This window comes from Nomascus leucogenys, chromosome 2 (genome assembly GCF_006542625.1).
Source record: "Nomascus leucogenys isolate Asia chromosome 2, Asia_NLE_v1, whole genome shotgun sequence".
Classification (NCBI taxonomy): Eukaryota; Metazoa; Chordata; class Mammalia; order Primates; family Hylobatidae; genus Nomascus; species Nomascus leucogenys.
This window is the reverse complement of record NC_044382.1, coordinates 28,497,828-28,519,581: the sequence shown is the minus strand read 5'-3', so window position 1 is coordinate 28,519,581 and position 21,754 is coordinate 28,497,828. Positions and strand designations below refer to the sequence as shown.

The window sequence follows — 21,754 nt, the reverse complement described above, 5'->3', positions numbered from 1 at the left end:
TCCCGCTACTGCCCTCCGCTACTCTAACCCCTAGACAATACCCTTCCACACCCTCATCAGGCTTGTCCCACTAGGGCCTGCTCTGCCCCTTGCTGGACTCCTCTCTTGCCGCTACCACTCCAGACTGGCCTTTCAGTGCTAGGGGAACAAGTGTCCCCTCGGGCCTCAGGGCCTCTGTTCATACTGACCCTTGACCCCTGCCGCCCTTCCCCACTCCCCAGGGCCTTGACTCACGTGTGACTTCCTCCTGCAAGTCTTCCCTGACTCCTCCCTCTGGGTCAAATCTCCCTATTCCTGGCCCTTGCCAAGATGTAACTTTACCTTTATTTGTGATTATTTGATTCATACCTGTCTACCCGCGCCAGACCCCAACTGTAAGTACTGCAAGGGCAGGGCCTCACTCAGTACCTAACATAGTGTCAGCACAAAGGAGGTGTGTTAATATATATTTTTCAAATGAATAAATGCATAAAGAAATGAATTTGTATGCCTATTTCCAACCTTTAAGCCTACCATTTAGGCCTGACAGAGCATACTCTTGAAATTAGAGGGCACCTAGAGAGCACCCTTCCCCCAGGATAGGCATCCTTTCCCCAGCATCCCTAACGTGAGACTGACCTCCAGCACTCGCTTACATACCTCCTGTGATGATGAGCTCACTCTGTCTCATGACAGCCCATTTCCTGACAGATGGCCCCTTACAGAGCACTTTCTTACGTATGGGCGGGCTGAAATCCACATCTGTAGCCTGCAGTTTCCTCCCTGAGGTCCCAAGTCTGCCCTGTCTTCCTCCCCAGACTCAGACCCCACTCCAGGTCTTCTCTTCCTTCAGTCCAGGCAGTTCCAGCTCTCTCAGCTCAGAAAGTGGAATTCAGTCCTCTTGGGCCTCTTCTCCCTCCTCTGTGTACTTGCCAATTTCCCACCAATCCCTTGAAAACTTGAGTCTTAAGCAGAGCCCAGAGCTCCAGATGACTTCTGAGAAACATTTCAGCACCACATCCACTTCCTGACCTGGGAAAGTGGGATCTTCCCTGCTGAGGCAGCCATGTGCTCATCTGTGTCATGTGCTGATCCACACACATGTGGACAGCCATGTGCTCCTGCAAGGTAGCCAAGGGCTCCGCCCGGCCAGCAACAGCCAGGATCTCCCTTCCCCTCTCCTACAAGCAGCCTTCATTTTGCTGCAAACACTGGGCATTACTCCTTTCCTTTCTGAGCCTCAATGCTTCTACCTGTGCAATGGAAAGGGTTCCTCTGAGCAGGAAGCGGAGGGAGCCCTGTGCTGGCTGAGTCTCTGGCTCTATCACATATCAGAGCTCCAGAAGAGCAAGAGTCTCACCAGGGCCAGCTTCCCGGGCGGGTTACCATTGCAGTCACACAGAGCCCAGTGTGTGGAAGGGCCCGGGGCTCAGGTGAATGCTCTGCTGCCACCATCCTGAAATCCTTAATCATTTTCGAACAAAGAACCTTATATTTTTTATTTTGCTCCGGGCCCTGCAAATTATGTCCTGATCCCGAAACATCTGCCCAGCCCTGAGATGATACTGACCAGCCCCCGGCTAATATGGTGACCCAGGAGAGAGACAGGTTGAACAGATAAGACCCTAATTCTGACCTTCTTCTGGGGACCCCACACATCCCTGCCCATTGAGAAGAACCCTGGAAATGTGGGCCCATCCAATCCCACAGGGTGCTTCTGCATATCTCCTGGCACAAAGCCCTTGTGGGGAGGGACCCCACCTGACTTCCTGACCCAGAGCCCTGTCCTTCATGCATCCTTCCCCAAATCCCTCAGCCTTGTCCCCACTCCCAGTTCACTGACACCCCCTCAAGTGTTCCCAGCCCCCACTCCCCCTTAGGTAGCTATGAAATGTTTGCAGTCTTTAACATGGGGTGGAGGAACACGTGATGCATTTAAAATCCCAAGGGGGCTCCAGCTATAATAAATGGATCAGGGCTTTGGGATCCCGAGTCACACAAACCAACTGCTAAAAAGACATTTTTGAATCAACTGGAGTACTTTGAATACGAACTGTGTGTTAGGTAATACCCAGGAATTTGTGTTAATTTTGCTAGATGTGATAATGGCATATTATGTAAGAAAATGTCCATGTGTTTTAGAGATGCGTGCTGAAGTATGTAGGGGTAAAATGACATGATGTCTGGAATTTGTTTTAAAATACTTCAGAAAAGCGGGGAGTAGGTGAAATAAATGTGACAAAACCTTAATAGTTGTTGAAGCAGGGTGATGGGTACACAGCAGTTCATTATACAATTCTACTTTTGTGTATGCTTGAAACTTCTCAATTAAAAAAAGAGGGTAGAGGGTCATCAAGATAATTTACTAAAAGTTTCCTGTAATGTCCCCAAAAGACCCCCCTAACTCTCTCACACACACACACACCCACACACACACTGCCTGTTGAGAACTTTCTCTAGAAGGCCAACCCAGGCAGTCCCCCAACTGTAAGGAAGACTCGTGTATGTATGTGCATATGTGCATTTCCCCAGGGAAAAACATCCACAGCTTCCATGACTAGAGGGGTCGTGACCCCTCCCCGCCAAAAGATTAAGGACCTGCGATCCTACAGACCGGAGCCCTGTTTGAAGTCTGCGCTGCCCCTCACCTCAAGCTGGTCACTGTGTGAAGTTGGCCTAGAATCCCCCTGGCCCCTGGGAGCTTGTTCCTCCACCTGTAAAATGGGGCTGCAGGGCCGTCCACGCGGCCACCGGAAGGACAAGGTGTTCAGGCCGCCAGGCCGCTCCCTGGCAAGCGATTCCCACTCGCAGCGCGGCCTCGACCCTCGCCCAAGACGCGCCCTCCGCGCCCCCACCCCCTCCAGGCCCTGGCCAGTCCACCTCCCGCTTGGGGCTGCAATTTGTCTCCTTTTGAACCCCCCGCCCCCGACGGGTTTCCCCCTTTGATTCGCGGCCCGGAGGCTTCCCCCCGCTTTGAAATGCAAACCCGCCTCGGCTGGGGCCGCGGGCGGCCCGGAGCTATAAAAGGCCTGGGTGGGGCGGGCGCGGCGGCAGGACAGGCGAGTTCAGGTGAGCGGTTGCTCGTCGTCGGGGCGGCCGGCAGCGGCGGCTCCAGGGCCCAGCATGCGCGGGGGGCCCCGCGGCCACCATGTATGTGGGCTATGTGCTGGACAAGGATTCGCCCGTGTACCCCGGCCCAGCCAGGCCCGCCAGCCTCGGCCTGGGCCCGCAAGCCTACGGCCCCCCGGCCCCGCCCCCGGCGCCCCCGCAGTACCCCGACTTCCCCAGCTACTCTCACGTGGAGCCGGCCCCCGCGCCCCCGACGGCCTGGGGGGCGCCCTTCCCTGCGCCCAAGGACGACTGGGCCGCCGCCTACGGCCCGGGCCCCGCGGCCCCTGCCGCCAGCCCAGCTTCGCTGGCATTCGGGCCCCCTCCGGACTTTAGCCCGGTGCCTGCGCCCCCTGGGCCCGGCCCGGGCCTCCTGGCGCAGCCCCTCGGGGGCCCGGGCATACCGTCCTCGCCCGGAGCGCAGAGGCGGACGCCCTACGAGTGGATGCGGCGCAGCGTGGCGGCCGGAGGCAGCGGTGGCAGCGGTAAGGACCCCTCCCTCGCCCTGCGCCTCTGGACCTGCAGGTGCTCGGGCGCGGCCCAGGCCGCCCCCTGTCTGACCTCTGCTCTGGCCCTGCTCGGGTTCCCGGGAGTGTGGCCCTCCTGTCCACTCTCGCCCCGGGGGGCTCCTCTTTGGCTCCCTCTCCTGAGTCTCAGGCTATTGGAGCCTTCAGCAGCACAGCCTAACCCTCTCTCTGTACAGATAGGGAAACCGAGACTCCCTGCGAAGTGCGGAAATGCGCCTGCGGCCGCGGAGCAAGGCCCGAAGTAGAACGCAGGCTCCCAGACTCGTGTCCTACACTCATTTAGCAACACCGACTCCGTACTCTTCATCTGCTTCTTCCACTCCTAACCCATCCCTAGGCAAAGGCGGCAAGTTCGCCCCAGAAGGGACGATTAACTAACTGTGTGAACAGGGCAGGTGACTTTCCTGGCCAGGGCTGGGTCTCCCCATCACACAGTCAAGAAATTACCGGGTCATATCCTTCAGGCTGAAAAAGAGCCCTCTTTGGCCAGACTGGGGCAAGGGGTCTGTATCTTACCTTCCCAGGGTCCTCTCTGAACTCTTGACCCCGGGGGAGGGGAAGCGGGAGCAGTGGGAAGGGGGCTACTGTTTGGCTCCTGAGCCTGTGAACCTCCTGCCCCCAGGCAGGCCTCTCTGATCCGCCCTCTTCAAAGGCAGGGGAGGGGGGCAGGACAAAGGGCCCAACTTTAATGAGGGGCGGCTTGACCTCCGTTATGGGTGCCCCCTTTGTCATGTAACTGGCTCTGCCTTGGCTCGGTAGTGACTCCTGTTGGCCAGAAAGTGAACACGACGTTCCATTGTCCGGACTGTGTCCGGCCTGTCCTGACAAAGGCCACCTAGCCTTGGGGGCGGGAAGCTGGCCTGCCCACCCTTTGATGTCCAGCCCCTCCTCCCCTTCACCCAGCTGGGAATAAGCCTGGGACTTCCCCCACCTCCTCGCACTCTTCACCCCCATCTCCCCGCACACACCCAGCTTGCCTCGGGGCAGATGCTGTGTTGGCCTTGATCAGGAGCTACAGGTTCTGGCCATAATCATATCCTCTTCTTGGAAGTCCCAGGGGTACAGAACCTCCTATCTGCCTCCAGGGAGATACAGGGAACCAGACTCTGCCACTTGCTTCTGTGGCCTTGATTAAATAACAGCTAATGTTTTGGAACACTTAACTAACGGACCAGGCATGACCTAAGTAAGATCTTGCATGCATTAACTCCTTTAACTCTTAAAACATCATTGTGGGTACTATTATCACCCCCATTTTAAGATGAAGAAACTATGGCATAGAGAGTTGAAGTACTTCCCCAAGGCCGTATAACCTGTAACTAGTCGGGCTGGCATTTGAACCCAGGCGGACTAACCACTAAGTCTGTGCTCTAATTCTCTACACAACAGCTCCTCTTAAATCAGTCATCTTTTCTGGGTTTCAGTTCTACCGTCTGTGAAATTAGAGAGAAGGGAGGTTATGCAGTGGTTTGTACCGTTGTTTAAGTTACAAAAGGACTCCTTTGAAAAATCTGCTGAAAGGTACAAATGTTGCATCATTGGGCAATTTCAGGGGTTCTGGAGGCTACCAGAAGCTTTATCCATAAATCCGGGGTTAAGAATCCTGTATTATATGAGAGGAGGTGATGGCAGCACCAGTGCTCAGGATCCTGCAGTTCCCAGTCTGTGAGGCTCTGGAGAAGGAAGCCTGTGTTTCCTGCTCCTCTGTTCCACTTTCTGCTTCCTGCTCATGGGGTGACTTTGGAGATGAATGGGGAGGTTCCCTATGGGTAGGGACTTGGAGAGAGGCCATCACTGTGTAAGGGAAAAGGAGTGTGTCACTGGGGGTCAGAGGACTGGGGGATCCTGGAGGAGATTCCAGGAGCTTCCGTACAAATCACTCCGTGTTTCTAGGCACGAGAGCTGTTGAACCCGGCTCATCCTCTGGTCTCAAAAGTCGCTTGAAAACTGTTGTCTGCGGGCAGATGAGTCTACCCCAGGCAAAAAAGCATGTCCCCCCCTTGCTCTCTGAGAGTAGAGGGAAAGGCAGAAGGAGGTCTGGGGGTTCCCAAGGCTCCAGGAAAGGGACTTCCCAGGAGCCAGGTTAGCCCTCTTCTGCAGAGGATGCAGGAACCCTGACCTTCTTGAAGCTAGAAGGTGCTGCCTGTCTTCCCGGGGCATCTGACTGTCTATTCAGCGCTCCTGAAGTGGGGGCAGAATTGGGTTGGGACTGTTGACTCTCCCTGAGAGAGAGGCCAAGCCCCTCCTGTCTTTGGCCTCAGTTTCTCCTTCTGGGCAATGAAGGCATAGGGTTTCCAGGGGCAGTTCCTGTGCAATGCTGCTGTCCAGGACAGCTGAAGGAGGATCAGTGCATGCCACTGCCCTCCTAATCCCCACTGGCACTGGCCACCAGGTCTTCAGCCTGCCACCAATCCTGGCTAGCCCCCTTTTCCGCCACTTCTGAGCCTCCAGCATTCAAGAATGGACAAACTGAACAGTTAGAGACCGCACATGTAGATGAGGGAACCAAGGTACAGAGTCTGTGAAGAACGATCCAGTTTCACACAAGCGGGGCTGAGCTGGGCTAGATGTCAGAAGAATTGGTTTAGAATTTTCCTATGGTTTCCCATCATATGTAGGATAAACCCCACATTCCTTCCTGAGGTCTACAAGACTACAGCATTTGCACCTGCGTGCCTCCCTGTCCTCATCCCCTTGGAAGCTAGAGCTTCCAAGCTCTAGCCATTCCAGACTTCTTTTAGTTCCTCAGACCTGCCAAGTCCTACTGCAGGTCTTGTGCACATGCTGTTCTCTCTTCCAGGAAAGCTCTTTCCCCTGATTCTTTGCAAGAGTGGATCCTTCTTACCCTTCAGATCTTAGTTTAATCGTCACCTCCTCTGTGTAGCCCTCCATCATTTCCCAAAGTGGACTCCCCACTACGCCCATCACAAATCTTTGCTGTGTTTCCTTCAGAGCACTAATTCCAATCTACTCACTTCCTTACACTTGTTTGTATGTTGTCCATCCCATGAGGTCCAGAGCTATGTCTGCTTAACCCACCACTGCATCCTGGCACCCAGCTCAGTGCATGGCATTTAGTCGGTGCTTAATGTATTTTGTTGAGTGAATGAACAGGGCAAGTGTGAGGGACAAAAGGCATCTCTGGGGAACAGGGGAGTGGGTGAGATCTTGGCTTTCACCCAGGTTTCTGAGGTCCCAGCCCTAGGATTGGGACCTGTGACTGTCCAGCCAAGCCGTTCAGGTCAGTGGAAACCTGGCTGCCTCTGTCTCTCCACTTGGATGGTACCCCAACTCACCTGGGGAAGTGGGGGTGCTGAGGCTGGGACTAAGACGTCAGTGTCTTCTAAGGAGGGGGCAGTGACAATGGGGAAGATGAGAGAGAGGCTGTTGGGCTTCAATCAGTCTCCAATTCCAAAAGACACTATTAATCAGTTCTGAGTGATCAGTATCATTTGACTGAGGCCAGGATAGGAAATGACTACGAGACGTACTTTTTTTTCCTTTTCTCTTTGCATTTTCATGAGGAGGGTTACACATCATCCTTCCGTGGAAGGCTCAGCCTCCAATTCCTTTGAATAAACCTGCTCCACAGGTTAATGGCCCATTGGGGTGGCTGAGGTCTCAGGACTAGGGAGATGCTCATGCAGGTGAGACTGTGGGAACAAGGTTTAGATCTTGGTCCAACCCCATCAACTTTCAGATGGGGAAACTGAGGCCCATGAAGGGGATGAATGCTCCCCTCCCCGCACATTGCAGGCCCTCTCCCTTGGCCCATTGCCACAGCCACCAACCTGCTCTCTCACCTTCAGCCTTTCTGTACTGCTCCAGCTGTCTTCTAAAACCATTGCCACATTTACCCTCTCAAGGCACATGCCCTGCTCAAGAGCATTCTGTGGCTCCCTACTGACATGGAATTGCCATTTCATTTTATGCCATTTCTTTTTTCTTTTTTCTTTTGAGACAGAGTCTGGCTATGTCGCCCAGGCTGGAGTACAGTGGTGCGATCTCGGCTCACTGCAAGCTCTGCCTCCTGGGTTCACGCCATTCTGCTGCCTCAGCGTCCTGAGCAGCTGGGACTACAAGCTCACACTGCCATGCCCGGCTAATTTTTTTTGTATTTTTAGTAGAAACGGGGTTTCACCATGTTAGCCAGGATGGTCTCGATCTTCTGACCTCGTGATACGCCCGCCTCGGCCTCCCGAAGTGCTGGGATTACAGGCATGAGCCACTGCATCCGGCCTTTTATGCCATTTGTTTGTTGTAAAATCCAGCTCCAGTTCTGTGGCAATCAGAGCCTTCTTGAGAACTGGCCTCACCATCTATTGAAGCCATTCTCCTGCTACTTTGCCTAGATAAGGCAAGTTAAGAACCAGGGCTTGGGAGTCTCAGACCTGGGATTGCATTTCCATAAGAAGCTGTATAGCTTCAGGCAAGTTAATTTGGACCATTTCTCAGAGCCTGGGCTGTAACAGGATAATAATAGGATTCCATCTCAGAAGAGATGCCTGTAAAGCACCGTCCTGCAGCTGGCACGCAGTAGGTGCTTACGGCATCGGTGCCTGTGACCACCTCTACCAGTCCTCAGCAGGTGCACTGGAGCACACACCTCACACTCCCAGCCTCTCTAGTCTGGTCCCTTGACCTGCATTGCCCTCCCTTCCCTCTTCTGCATCTTCACCAGCTCAAATGTTGCTCCTTCTCCAAGGTTGTCTCCTGTAGGAAGCCCTCCCTGATTCCTCCCTCCCAAGCACTGTATCAGGCCCTTGTTTTCATGACACTTACCACTGCCTGTCTACTTTCATTGTCTTGTTTATCCCTGCCACTGACCATCTGTAGTCCCTCAAGGACCAGTCCTAATCAGTTCCATCCTCACCTTGCCTTGCACATAGTAAGAGCTCGTGATAAAGCAAATAACTGTGGCATTGGCTAAATCTTTACTGTGTGCCAGGCACTGTGCCAAGAACTTTGTGTGGGTGATCTCACTTAAGTCTCCTGATAGCCCTGAGTGGTGTAATGATCTAGTATACTCATTTTATAGATCAGGATAATGAGGCTCAGAGAGGGTAAGGTGGCCTGCCCAAGCTCACACAGCTAGGACATGGCAGCACAGTGTTTACACCCAGTCTACAGCCCAGCAATCGTCTGTGAAATAAAGACACACTCACGAAGGGGAGCCTGAGACCCTCCTTCCCCATGGGCATCCCAGCCAGGTTGGGGGAAAAGGAGGCCAGGCAGGGGATGTACTGTAAGAGGCTGGGGGAGGAGGGGGCCCAGCAGGGGCCTGGCTGTTCAGAACCGATTCTCCAGGCAGAAGCTGCATTTGACACCTCATCGCTCAGATGTAGCTGGGAAAGGGAATGACCCAGTTAGAAGGTGGCAGAAGGCTTTTTTTTGGTTGGGTGTTTTCTCCCTGCTGCTTTGGCAGATATTGCTGCTTAGAGCTTAGGGAATCATTGTGAAGGTCCAAAATGGTTTGTTAGCAGCAGGGTCTGGTGTGTCCATAGGAAGTTATCTTAATGGGCTGGCCTCTCAGGTTTTTGTGTTGGAGCTCCCAGGATATGGAAACAGCATTCACATCTGGAGTCAGGGCCGTCACCATGTTAGCATGCCAGACCCTCCCCATGCCACGCTCACCCCTCAGGCTTGTGGGGGCACCCCACATGGATCTCCCCCATCAACAGAAAGAAGGAGCAAGCTAGGCTCCACACCCTCCCATGGCTTCCTTTTGTACTTGAAACCAAATCCAAATCCCTCTCCTACAGAATCTGCTGGCCTCTCCAGCCTCATCTTGTGCCTCTCTCCTTCATTCATTCATTCAAGCAGGCAAGCAGTAATATTCTCTGAGTGAGTGTCTTCTGTCCTGAACTTGCTCCTAGGCATTGGAGATGATGGCCTGAACAAGGCAGACGGGTCCACCTGCGCGCAGAGAGCTGCCCTCTCTGCCCTCACTCTGCTCCTCCCTGCCTGGGGGCCTTTGCACCTGCTGCTCACTCTCCCTGGAATGTCTTTCCCTGTTCATGATATGGAAGCCTCCTTCTCAACCTCAGGTCTTGGCTTAAATGTGGCCTGTTCCTAGAGACCTCCCCCAGCTGAGTAAAGGAGGGTTCTTCCCCCCACTTCACCACTCTGTTTAGCTCATTGCTCGCTTTCCTTCCTGCTACTAATCCCAGTTTGTCATTATTTCATTTGTATGTTTTTAATCTACCTCCCCTGCCATGAAGGAGATAATGAACTATTTATCAGATAAGTACTGAGCAGTTATTATGGTAATCATAATGCGAACCAGCATCTATTGGGTGCTCAGTGTGTTCAGCATTTTTTCAAATGCAAGATTTCTGTCCCCGGAACAGCACATTTCTTCTCCATCAAATGAGTGGCTCAAACTAAGTTTTAGGAGCAATGGAGTGGACAGAAGGCTGTGCTTTGGAGGCTGAGCCACCAGCTGCTGGAGTGGACGTGGGGAGCGAGGAAGACAGGACTCAGAGGTGCCACCTTGGCTTTTGATCTGAATGGCTAGAGGATGGAGGTGCTGTTTATTGAGTTAAGGAAGCAGAGGAAGTAGCAGGTTTGTTTTATGTATTCACCAAGGATTCGTCAAGTACTCACTGTGTGTGTCAGGCATGTGATATAGGTGCTGGTGAGCTAAATGGCATGGCCCTACCCTCAAAGAGCATTCAGGGAGCCAAGGCCTAAGGGGAGGGTCTTCACCAAGGTCACACAGCCAGCTAGGGGTAGGAAGGGGCTGGAGGCAGAGCCCCTCACTGCAGCCCCACCTCGAATGTGAGACTTTGGGAGCCACACCTGCAGTGGAGTAGCAAGGGCTTCACTCTCAGACTAGACTAGTGGAAGATGGCCAGGGGGGCAGTGGCCTGGAAACTCCACCAGGAAACAGTTCAGAGAGGCTTCAAGTTCTTCAGCCTAGGAAAAGACCTGAAGGGATGCAGTTGCTGTTTGTAAATCTTAAATGGCTGTCTTGGGCTCAGGGTGCCCCTGTGGAAAAACTCAGGAAGGATATAAATGGGTGGCAGATGCAAGAACTGGCTGCTTTGCAGCTAGTAGGCGTGTGCTGCAGTGTGGGTGTCCGGACCCTGGTAGGAGTTCGATCTAGCAGCGTTTGTCCAGTAGGACTTTCCGCCAGGATGGAAATGCTCTGTATCTGTGCTGTCCAGTAGGCAGCCACCAGCTATACATGGCTGTTGAACACTTGAAATACTGCTAGTGTGACTGAGAAACAGAATTCTACATTTTATTTAATTAATGTAGCCAGTTGCTGTCATATTGGACAGTGCAGAAAAATCCCTCTCAAGAGTTCCCAGAATGGAAATCCATTCTGCATAAGCTCCTTGTTCTTGTTCTTGCATTGAGGAATCTCTCCTGCCTCTTTTTTTTTTTTTTTTTTTTTGAGATGGAGTTTTGCTCTTGTCACCCAGGCTGGAATGCAATGGCGCAATCTCGGCTCACTGCAACGTCCGCCTCCTGGATTCAAGCGATTCTCCTGCCTCAGCCTCCGGAGTAGCTGGGGTTACAGGCACGCGCCACCATGCCCAGATAATTATTGTATTTTTAGTAGACGCAGAGTTTCATCATGTTGGTCAGGCGGGTCTCGAACTCCTGACCTCAGGTGATCCACCCACCTCAGCCTCCCAAAGTGCTGGGATTACAGGCATGAGCCACCCCGCCTGGCCTCTCTCCCGCCTCTTTCAGCTTCTTTGTCTCTGTAGTATCATCATCATCCTCATAGTTTTTATTAATAAGTACTTTGTTAAGTAGGTTATTACTTTGTTCTCCATAACTACCATATAAAGAAAGTATTCATGTCTTCATTTTAAAGATGAATAAACTGAAACTCAAAGAGGTCCAGCAACTTGCCCAGGGACATACCACTGGCACATGGCCAGACTGGGGGAGAGCCACCGGTCTCTGTCTGACTCTAAAGTCCCTTCCTCTTTGCTACCTCCCGAAGCCGGGTCAGATTGTGGACCTTGATGAAGAAGATAGGGCAGCAGATGATGCAAAGGTGGCCCTGGAGGAGGAGGGTGCAGAGATGATAAAGAACTCTAACTAGGAAGGAGGGTGACAGTGGGGAGGAGAATCTGGCTAAGGCTGCAGGACTCCCAAAATGGCTGGCCTGGCCATTGTCCCCCTTTCGCCGCCCCCATGCCAGCTTCATCCCTGCTCAGGGCTTGAATGAGGAACCATGATATTAGCAGCCTGGGACTGCCAGATCAGCCAAGACAAGGACCCAATTGTGGGTCAGGCAGAAAGCCTGATGTCCCAGGAAGGGCATCCATCCATTGTAGAGCTGGTGAGGTTAGGGCACAGTGGAGAGCCCTCCCCCTGGTGGTACAGATGGGGAAACAGGCCCAAATAAGGGATCACATGTCCAGCTGGTGGGCTGGCCAGATCTCCCCACTCCCAGGCCAGTGTGTTCTTGGCCCTATGGCTCCCCATTAGGCGACATTCCTGTCTCTCACGAGGGACTCCACCAACATGCCCACTTCTGCAAATAGCTCTGTTTTCTCCTTTTTGTCTCCATAGCTTTTTACCCTTTCCAGACTGCCCTCACAGCCATTCTGTTCCCCAGGCAGGGGAAGGAAAGCCCAGGGAAGTTCAGTCACTTGTCAAGTCCTTCAACTAAGATGACCAGGCTGGACCACAGCCCAGGTCTCTGCCACCAGGCAAGGTCTGGAAGCTCACCCCAAACACCCAGCCTTTCCCAAACCTCAGTAGAGTGTGACGCTGCTACAGTTTAGGCCCCTCACCAGAAGTGCCACCACCTCTGAGCTGGCCCACATCCTGCCACCCTTGCAGCACTCCTACAAGTATTATCTGGGGTAAGATCAGTCCTCCTGAGCCTCTCTTTCCCACCCTTTCCTTTGCCTGTCGGCCGTGCAGTCATCCACAGCAAGTGACCTATAAGCTCTCTGGACTTGCTTGCTTATCTTGGAAAAGGGGGCTCTTTGCAGTAGCATTCTATGGCTACCCTATTCCCACCTCCCCTGATGCCCCTCCTGCCAAAAGCCCTATGCCCTTCCGTTTGTCATTCCTAGGCTGGCATCACAGACACGGGTAAGCTCCCCATGCCTGTTGCTGCATGCAGTGTGGGTCTCTGAGGGACTTGGCTGGAGGCTGTGTGGGGCATGTGCTCCCTGTGGGGGTTGCCTGAGGTGGCAGGCAGCAAGGTGGCAGGGGGGGCCGGGAGGTCTGATCTTTAAGGAAAGGCTCAAAGCTGCACAGAGGGCTCAAAGCTGCAGAGTCTCGAGGGCACTTGGACTGGTGCACAGGCTAAACCAAGGCCCAGAGGAGAGGAGGAACTAATTCTAGGCCACACAGATGGCATGGAACTGGGACCAGGACCCACTGACTTTAGCTGGTGGTTCAGAATCCATAGGGGCCTCGCTAAAGATGACAGAGAAATTAGGATGTAATAGATCTGGAGTGGGGCCTGGGAATCTGTATTTTTAGCAAGCCCTTGTGTGTACAGACATGCTTGCCTGTGTGCATGTGTGTGTTGGGGTTAGGATCTTGAAGCACAGCCAGTTGGGGCTGGACCACCCAGGGAGGAGTCACAAAGGTTTTTGGGGCTGGATTTGTGGTCCAGGCCTGGGGGGCCAAAGCTGGTCATCCCCCAGGGCCACACACCCAGCAGGAAGAGGGCAAAGGAAGTGCTGACCTAGGGGCCATTTGATTGTGCTGGAGCAGAGGCCACACTGTCCTTGCCTGGCCCAGGCTGGATGGGGAGCCCTCGCTGCAGGCCACTGTGGCTCCTGTCCCCATCCTCCCCGTGGGCAGGCCCAGTGTCTAGACTCTCAGACTGTGAAATTGGTCTTAGAATTCTTTCAGCTACAATAACAAACACGATCAGAGAGTCAACAAACATTGGGAGGTTCACGTTTCCAAATTGGAAGGGACCTTATAAGTAAACGGTCATTTCTAGCAGACCGCCCATTGCACAGATCCATTTCCTGGCATTCCTGCCAGATGGTCATCCCACAGCTGTTGGAAATGAGTAAGATCTGCCCTTCCCCGTGCACCTCCTGCATGCCAGGTACTGTGCTAGACTTTAGACATTGTCCATCTATCTCAAGTGAGCCCTTGTATGCCGCAGGGTTGGAGAGAACTACAAGAAACCTTGTACCATTTGATTGATAGGTTCTACTGCTGTTTCTGAGGCCAGATAGACCTGGTTTTGAATCCCACCTGCCTGATGCGTGGTCCTCTCTGACCCTGAGTTTTCTCATCTGTAAAATAGAGTAATAGTTGCCCAACTCCATGGGTCATTGAGAGTTGTATACAAAGGGCCTGGCACATGGACGTGTTGGCTATTATTAGAATATTAATCTTCCCCATTTTACAAATACAGAAAATGAGGCTCAGAGAGGTGGGGAGACTGTCCTAGGTTACCCAGCCAGTGAGAAGCTGCACTCCACAACCCCAGAGGTTTAGTTTTAATGACATCCAGGAGCTCTGGGCTGGAACTCCTGACTGCCCCAAGACACCTCTGGAGTCACAGAGTGTACCTCTGTTGGGCTCCACAGCCCCTCTCCAGAGCCCGGAGAAGGGTGACAAGGTCAGTGGGCCAGGTCTTCACCGGCAGCCTTGCCAGGACAGAGAGGAGTAATTGTGGAGCTAAAGCCCAACCAACCACATGTTAGGGTCACCTGGAAAACTATTCAAGTACCAAATTTTGAGACCCATTTTAGCGCCACTAAATTTGAATTTCTGGGGCCAGAATCTGCACTGTGAAAAAGCTTCCCAGGCAGTTCCAAGGCTGCTGGTCAGGCACTGGGAGCCATTGGCCTGTACTGTGCATGCTTTAGGGGATGAGAGTTTGCTACCTCTCATGGTGGCCTGATCCACATGGATGGGACATTCTGCGCATCCCAAAACTGGAGAGAGAAAGCCTCCCATTTCAGTGAGTTACCCAAGGCCCTTCCCCTCTGTGCTCACCCTTAGAGCTGAGGGGGCTCCCCATTCTCCCTCCTACCCATTCATCCCTCCTACCCATGCCCAGTAATCCACTGGCATCTGGCCCAGAGGATTACTCATTAGGTGGCTGGGAGTGGCCAGCCCCTCAGCAGACACCTGTTATAGGAGCCTGGACTTCCCCCTTAGCTCCAGCATCCCAGGGGCCTGTAAATAATTCATCCTGGGCCCTCTCCCCACCCCACTGCTCTCACACACCTCCCTGCCCCCTCCTTCCCAGGCTCCAGAGGTGTCTTGGGGCAGTTGGGAGTTCCAGCCCAGAGCTCCTGGCTGTCATTAAAAATACAAATTAACACATACACTTGGTAAAGATTTAAAAAACCCAAAGTCTCCCTCCTACCTGTGGCTTTCCAACCTCCAGTGCCCTCCCCAGAGGCAGCCCCTATTACTGGCTTCTTGTATATTCTTTCAGAAAGAACTATATGGGTGCAAAGATGTTTGGGTATGTGTGTGTCTCCCCCGTTTTTATAGACAAATGGTAACATACTATTTACACTATTCTGTTTCGGTATTTTTTCACATCTTAGAAATTGCTCCATACTGGGACATATGGGGTTTTGAAATTTCTTTTTAATGACTGCATAATGCTCCTCTCCATGAATGCACCATCCCTTCTCTCACCAGCTCTCTGCTTGTACACATGTACATTGTTTTTCATCTTGTGTTATCAGAAACAGATAGAGCTTTGGGCAGCTCTTGGTGGGATCAGTTGCTGGAAGTGGGATTCTTGGGTCAAAGGGTATGTGCCTGTTAAATGAGGCTAGATATCGCCAAGTTGGGTGCTAAGGAGGATGTTTCAGTTCTCACTCCTGGAACAGCATATGGGATTCCCTGGTTTCTGAGCCACACAGTGTGATAGCAAACATTTTGTTCTTTGGCAGAGCCATTTTCTTGCACTAAAATTGTGTGTTTCAAGCAGCTCCACCAGAGAGAAGTTGGCCAATGGGTTCCTGAGCCCACCAGCTCCTCTCCAGAGCCCAGAGAGGGGTGACAAGGCCTGTGGGCCAGGTCTTCACTGGCAGCCTTGCCAGGAGAGAGAGGGGTAATTGTGCAGCTAAACCCTATCTCCTTCTGGTCTCACTCCTGACCCCTTCCCTTGTGGAAGAGCTGGGCCTGAGGTCAGGACACCTTAGTCCTGGTTCATACCATGACCAGTCAGGACGGCCCTCTGCAAGTGCCCTTTCTGAGCCCATTTCCCCCCACCTGTGAAATGGTTGTCATGGGTCTGGGCTTGCTCATCAGAAGAGGCAGGAGTGGGTGCTGGGACTCTAAGGAAAAAGCGTCTTCAGGACCACTGCCTGTGATCTCTAGGCGAAGGTCTGGGTGGGCAGGGAGCCTCATGCCCTACCTCAGGCCCGTCCTCCTGGGGGTGGCTGTGAGTCCTCTGGGCATTTTAAGGGCCCCTAGCCTGGGGCTCTCAGTGGCCTTCCTTCACCATGGTCTGGGCTCTCCTTTCCCAGAAGTAGCAATGGAGGGGTGGTCTGCTATTTAAGCTTCTGTTACCAACACTTTGGGGGCCCCATGGCAGGCTCAGTGGGCCCTAAATATGGCAGCATGTGGAGTTGTACCCTGGAGAGGCAGCAAGAGCTCTAGAGCACGGGGCATGGCCTTGGGCAGGCCCGTGCCTGCCTGGGCCTCAGTGACCCTGACTACACAGGGAGGTATGACTAGAAGGGCTCACTAGGCCTCTTCTTTGGCCCTCCAGCTGCCATGCAACCATTGTGAACCCCGATCTCTTCCTCAGTAAAGTGGGAGGAGACTAGACTCTCACAACCGCTTCCAGCTTTAGCCCAGTGAACCCAGTGGGTCTGTGGATTCAGAGCCATGTTGGCCTCCAGTGCTGGTGGCATTAGGCAGAACTGTTTTTGAGCCGGCATTGCATTTTCTAGGCCAAGGAGGGGCCCAATCTGGAGCCAAGGCCTGGGCAGCCACTCCCTTATCCCTTTCCTGGGGCCAAGCCTGGCTGAAGGCCGAGGCTATCCCGTGCTATGCTGGGCAGCGGACGGAGGTCAGTGGACATGGAAGTGTCCGGTGTGGTCCCTCTGCTCTGGCAGGAAACCCAGGGAAAAGCTGCCCAGGAACATCTGCTGTCTCCCATTCTCCACAAAGCCATTTGGCACACGGAGAGCCCAGTGTCTGTCCTGCCAAGCTGCGTGGGCTTGGTGGAGGGGGACAGGCGTCAGAATGGGGGTGGGTGGGTGGTTAGTACAGGGGTGCTGAGGGACAGGCAGGGCCAGGGCTGAGACCCAAGAAGGTGAAGGCTGGGCTGTGGTGGGGGCACTTGCGAGAGGCGGAAGGGGTTGATGGTCTTTCAGAGACCCACCATGCCCTGGTGGGAGCCTGTGTGGGTCTGGAAGTGCTTGCCTGAGCCTCCTATTTATAGCCACGTGCTCAGCTTCTTATAAAGGAAACTGGTGCTTAGCCAGGCCCCACACCAGCCCAGGCCAAGTATGATTCTTAGTATTCTCTCCAGACAGACCTCTGATCCCAGTCTCAAAGAAAGCCCTGACATTAACCTCAGCTGGTCCTCAAATCCAGCTCTGGGCCCCAGGCTGAGCCTCATAAAGAAGCCAAGGCACCGCCCTCTCTCCTGAGTTATGGCAGCTCTCCCTGCACTTCCCCTTCCTCTTGCAAATCTGTTCTCCATGCAGTAGCCAGAGTAATATTAAAACCTACATCAGACTTCATGTCTCCTCTGCTCAGAATCCTGCAATGGCTCCTGTCCCAGGCAGAGGAAAACCCAGAGTCCCTCCCCTTGTCTCCTGTCCCGTCCCCCTTCTCACTGCACCTCAGCTCCACCAGCTTCCTCACAGCTCCTCACTGTCATACAGCAGGAAGACAGCAGGCAGACAGCAGGCATGCCCCACTTCGGGGCCTTTGCACTTGCTGTTCCCTCTGCCTAGAAGCCTCTCCCCAGATGTCTGCATGACTCTTTTTTTTTTTTTTTTTTTTTCTTGACACGGAGTCTCACTTGGTCACCCAGGCTAGAGTGCAGTGGTGTAATCTTGGCTCACCACAACCTCCACCTCCCAGGTTCAAGCAATTCTCCTGTTTTCCTGCCTCAGCCTCCCGGGTAGCTGGGATTACAGATGTACGCCACCACACCCGACTAATTTTTGTATTTTTTTAGTAGAGATGGGGTTTCACCATGTTGGCCAGGCTGGTCTTGAACTCCTGACCTCAGGTGATCCACCTGCCTCAGCCTCCCATAAAGTGCTGGGATTACAGGTGTGAGCCACCACACCTGGCCCTGCATGACTCTTTCGTGTACTTCCTTTACGCCTTTGCTGAAATTCCCCTTCTCAGGAAGGCCTTCACGGCCCATTCTATTTAAAATCACAGCCCACCTCCTCCCTAAATTCCTAGTCCTCCTTCCCTGCCTCCTTTTCTTCTGAAACACTTATCAACTAGTATATCAAATATTTTATATGTTTATTTTTCTTTTCATCATCTCCCTCCCCTAGAACCTAAACATCATGAGGGCAGGGGTTTTATTTTGCTCAGTGCTGTAGCCCAGTGCTTGGCTCACAGCAGGAGCTCAGTGAGGATCTGTGGGATGAGCTGCATCTCTCCTGCCCGGTGCCTGGACACAGGGGGATGTGTGGACGCCTTGGGCAGACCAGCCTCCGGTCCCTGGTGCAGGCCCAGCTCAGGGCTTGGTATCGTGAGCCAGAGCCTTTGAGGTAACTGGCAGGTCCTAGGGGTCCATCAGCAGCCCCAGTCCTCCCTGTCTGATGTTGAGGCCATCCCCAAGCATTTGGCAGGAACTAGGGAGCCCACACCTGGGACAGTTCCAGATTCTTTCTGCTTCCACCTCTACCTGTGGTGGCTCTTCCCTTCTCTCCTCTCTTGCACAGGAGGAAGGAGCAGCTGCCATCTCATTAGTCTTGATCACCCTTGTCTGCCCGGTATCCCCTCCGTGGCTCCAGCATTCAAACCTATCTGATATCTGACCACAGAGCAGAGAGTTTGTTAAAAATGCAGATTCCACCCCCAGGCTTTCTGATTAACTGGTCAGGGATGCCCCGAACCTGTGTTCTTCACAAGCTCCTGGAGAATGGCTGCTGTGCAGCCACATCTGGTAGCTGCTGGTTTAAAGTTGTTGGAGCTGGCCTTCAGAATAGGGCTCTGGGTCAGGAGACCTGGGTTGAAGCTGCAGCTCCGTCAGCAGCCTGCTGTGTAACCCTGAGCTAGTTGCTTTCCCTACCTCACTGCCTCCCTGGTGGGCATGGGAGGAGTACTTGCCTCCCAGACTCTGAGTCTGTGGGTCTGAGTCTGGGAAATGACTGTTTCCCCTGAACCTGGAGTGTATGTCTCTCCCCACCTCAGGGTCCTACTTCAGGGAGCCTGGATTGTCTTCCTCCTGCAGGTCCTGCCTGGGCCTTTTTTGCAGCCTCCTCCTCTCAACTTACCTTCCTTCCTGGCTCCTTCTGCTTCTCAGGTAAGACTCGGACCAAGGACAAGTACCGCGTGGTCTACACCGACCACCAACGCCTGGAGCTGGAGAAGGAGTTTCATTACAGCCGTTACATCACAATCCGGCGGAAATCAGAGCTGGCTGCCAATCTGGGGCTCACTGAACGGCAGGTGTGTCTGTCTTCCTATCTCAGCCATAGGAGCGGTGCGAGGACTCTGGTCTCCAGGCTGCCAGGCAGATTACAGAGCTCAGTAGAAGGAAAACAGAGAGGTTGAGTCTCCAGAACATTGTCACACAGCACAGCAGAAACTGAGGTGCTAGCAGCACCCTCCCTTAACAAAACCCAATATCCTTGCCCCCAAAGGCCAGAGGTAAGGGGATCTGATTAGCCACAGGCTACAGCAGGCTATGATTAGTGCTATAGGAGGTGCACGTGCTGTTTACATTAGGGGAGCAGTCACGGGGATAACAAGGAAGCCTTCCTGGAAGAAGCGTGGCCTGGGAAGATGGAGAGGGGGAAGGTTACAGAGAAGGGCATCTCCAGGGTAGGGGTGCAAGGTCTAGAGGGGGAGAATGAATTCAGGGTCCATGTGGTCTGGGAGGCTGGAGAGGAGATAAGCCACAAAGCCATATGGAGAAATAGGGGCTCACTGTCCTCGTCTCTCCTTGCACTCTCTTTCACTCTCTCCCCGCTGCCCACTCCATCTCTGTCCTCCAATCCCACAGGTGAAGATCTGGTTCCAAAACCGCCGGGCAAAGGAGCGCAAGGTGAACAAGAAGAAACAGCAGCAACAACAGCCCCCACAGCCGCCGACATCCCACGACATCACAGCCACCCCAGCCGGGCCATCCCTGGGGGGCCTGTGTCCCAGCAACACCAGCCTCCTGGCCACCTCCTCTCCAATGCCTGTGAAAGAGGAGTTTCTGCCATAGCCCCGTGCCCAGCCTGTGCGCCGGGGGACCTGGGGACTCGGGTGCTGGGAGTGTGGCTCCTGTGGGCCCAGGAGGTCTGGTCCGAGTCTCAGCCCTGACCTTCTAGGACATGGTGGACAGTCACCTATCCACCCTCTGCATCCCCTTGGCCCATCTGTGCAGTAAGCCTGTTGGATAAAGACCTTCCAGCTCCTGTGTTCTAGACCTCTGGGGATAAGGGAGTCCAGGGTGGATGATCTCAATCTCAAGGGGCATCTCAAGCCCCAAATGGTTGGGGGAGGGGCTAGACAAGGCTCCAGGCCCCACCTCCTCCTCCATATGTTCAGAGGTGCAGCTGGAGGCTGCTGTGGGGACCACACTGATCCTGGAGAAAAGGGATGGAGCTAAAAAAGATAGAATGCTTGCAGAGCATGACCTGAGGAGGGAGGAACGTGGTCAACTCACACCTGCCTCTTCCTGCAGCCTCACCTCTACCTGCCCCCATCATAAGGGCGCTGAGCCCTCCCCAGGCTGGATGCTAAGCACAAAGCCCATAGCACTGGGCTCTGATGGCTGCTCCACTGGGTTGCAGAATCACAGCCCTCATGATCATTCTCAGTGAGGCCTCTGGATTGAGAGGGAGGCCCTGGGAGGAGAGAAGGGGGCAGAGTCTTCCCTACCAGGTTTCTACACCCCACCAGGCTGTCCATCAGGGCCCAGGGAGCCCCCAGAGGACTTTATCCGGACCCAGCAGAGCTCACAGCTGGACAGGTGTTGTATATAGAGTGGAATCTCTTGGATGCAGCTTCAAGAATAAATTTTTCTTCTCTTTTCAAAAATGTATAAAAATCATTATACATAGCATTAAAGAAGCATTTTTGAGAAGTACAAATCATCCTCCCCTTCCCCAGCAATTGTGTATTCCTTTCCTGTTTGTTTAGGCTCACAACAAGGTCACCTTTAAAATACACTTGAAAGATCAAAACAGAACACTATTCGCGTAGGTCTATGAGACTATGTAAAAATGTGAGTCCATTTTGTAAGCAGAATCATCAGACTCAACATATCAGTCTTTCGAATTTTTCAGATATGTTCAGTTCAGGTTTTTCTTTCAATAATGACATTCATTGCTCACCCCCATGTGCCATGCATGGCTGGGCCTGGGAAGCACACAGTCCTTGTCCCCTAGACTGGAGGAGGGGTGTGAGATCATGTTCTGGGAAGATGTGGAGGGGGAAGGTTACAGAGAAGGGCATCTCCAGGGTAAGGGAGCAAGATCCAGAGAGGGAGAATGCATTCAGGGTCCATGTGGTCTGGGCAGCTGGAGCAGGAGAGAAGCCACAAAGCCCCCCTCAGGGTCTGACTTCAGGGGTCCTGAATTGCTCTTCAGAAGTCCCCAGTCCAGTGGGGAAGAGTGCCATGCACACAGATGACACTAATATAACAGGATAAGGGCCAATCAGAACTATGCTCTGAGCATCAGGGGAGCCAGAGCATCCAACGAGAGCAGAGCACATGCCTAGCTTATCCTGGAAGGCTTCCTGGAGGAGGTAATGTTTGAACTGAGACCGAAAAGGACTAGCGAGTGTGGATCAGGCCAAGAAGGGAATAAAGGAGAAAAGGAACTTGAGCAATATGAACTGAAAGTATAATTTTTTTTTAACTCGGGAGTCTACTACCTGGGGCCTTCTCTCCCCGGAGGCTCTGGTGCCAGCTGCCTGCCCCTCTGTTTACTGTTCTGGGAGGTGGCCAGGCCATAAAAAGTGTGCACAGCCTGCCTGCCATCGCCCTTTGCTCCCATGATAACAGTGCGCAAGGTGGATCC

At 53.3% G+C, this 21,754-nt stretch overlaps 1 protein-coding gene across 1 annotated transcript; it reads left to right on the top strand.

Annotated features, from left to right (window-relative positions):
• The first annotated feature begins 3,028 nt into the window (after positions 1-3,028).
• CDX1 (caudal type homeobox 1) lies at positions 3,029-20,824 on the top strand. The gene is made up of 3 exons (XM_003266365.4): positions 3,029-3,572; positions 19,042-19,187; positions 19,744-20,824. The coding sequence occupies exons 1-3, from the start codon at positions 3,128-3,130 to the stop codon at positions 19,948-19,950; spliced, it is 798 nt and encodes a 265-aa protein (XP_003266413.3). The 5' UTR covers positions 3,029-3,127; the 3' UTR covers positions 19,951-20,824.
• The last annotated feature ends 930 nt before the right edge of the window (positions 20,825-21,754 follow it).

Excerpts from the sequence above, each read along its gene's own strand:
- CDX1 (XM_003266365.4), top strand. The coding sequence starts at position 3,128 with ATGTATGTGGGCTATGTGCTGGACAAGGATTCGCCCGTGTACCCCGGC. Across the intron at positions 3,573-19,041 it reads CGGAGGCAGCGGTGGCAGCG|GTAAGACTCGGACCAAGGAC; the intron begins GTAAGGACCCCT and ends TCTGCTTCTCAG. Across the intron at positions 19,188-19,743 it reads TGGGGCTCACTGAACGGCAG|GTGAAGATCTGGTTCCAAAA; the intron begins GTGTGTCTGTCT and ends CCAATCCCACAG.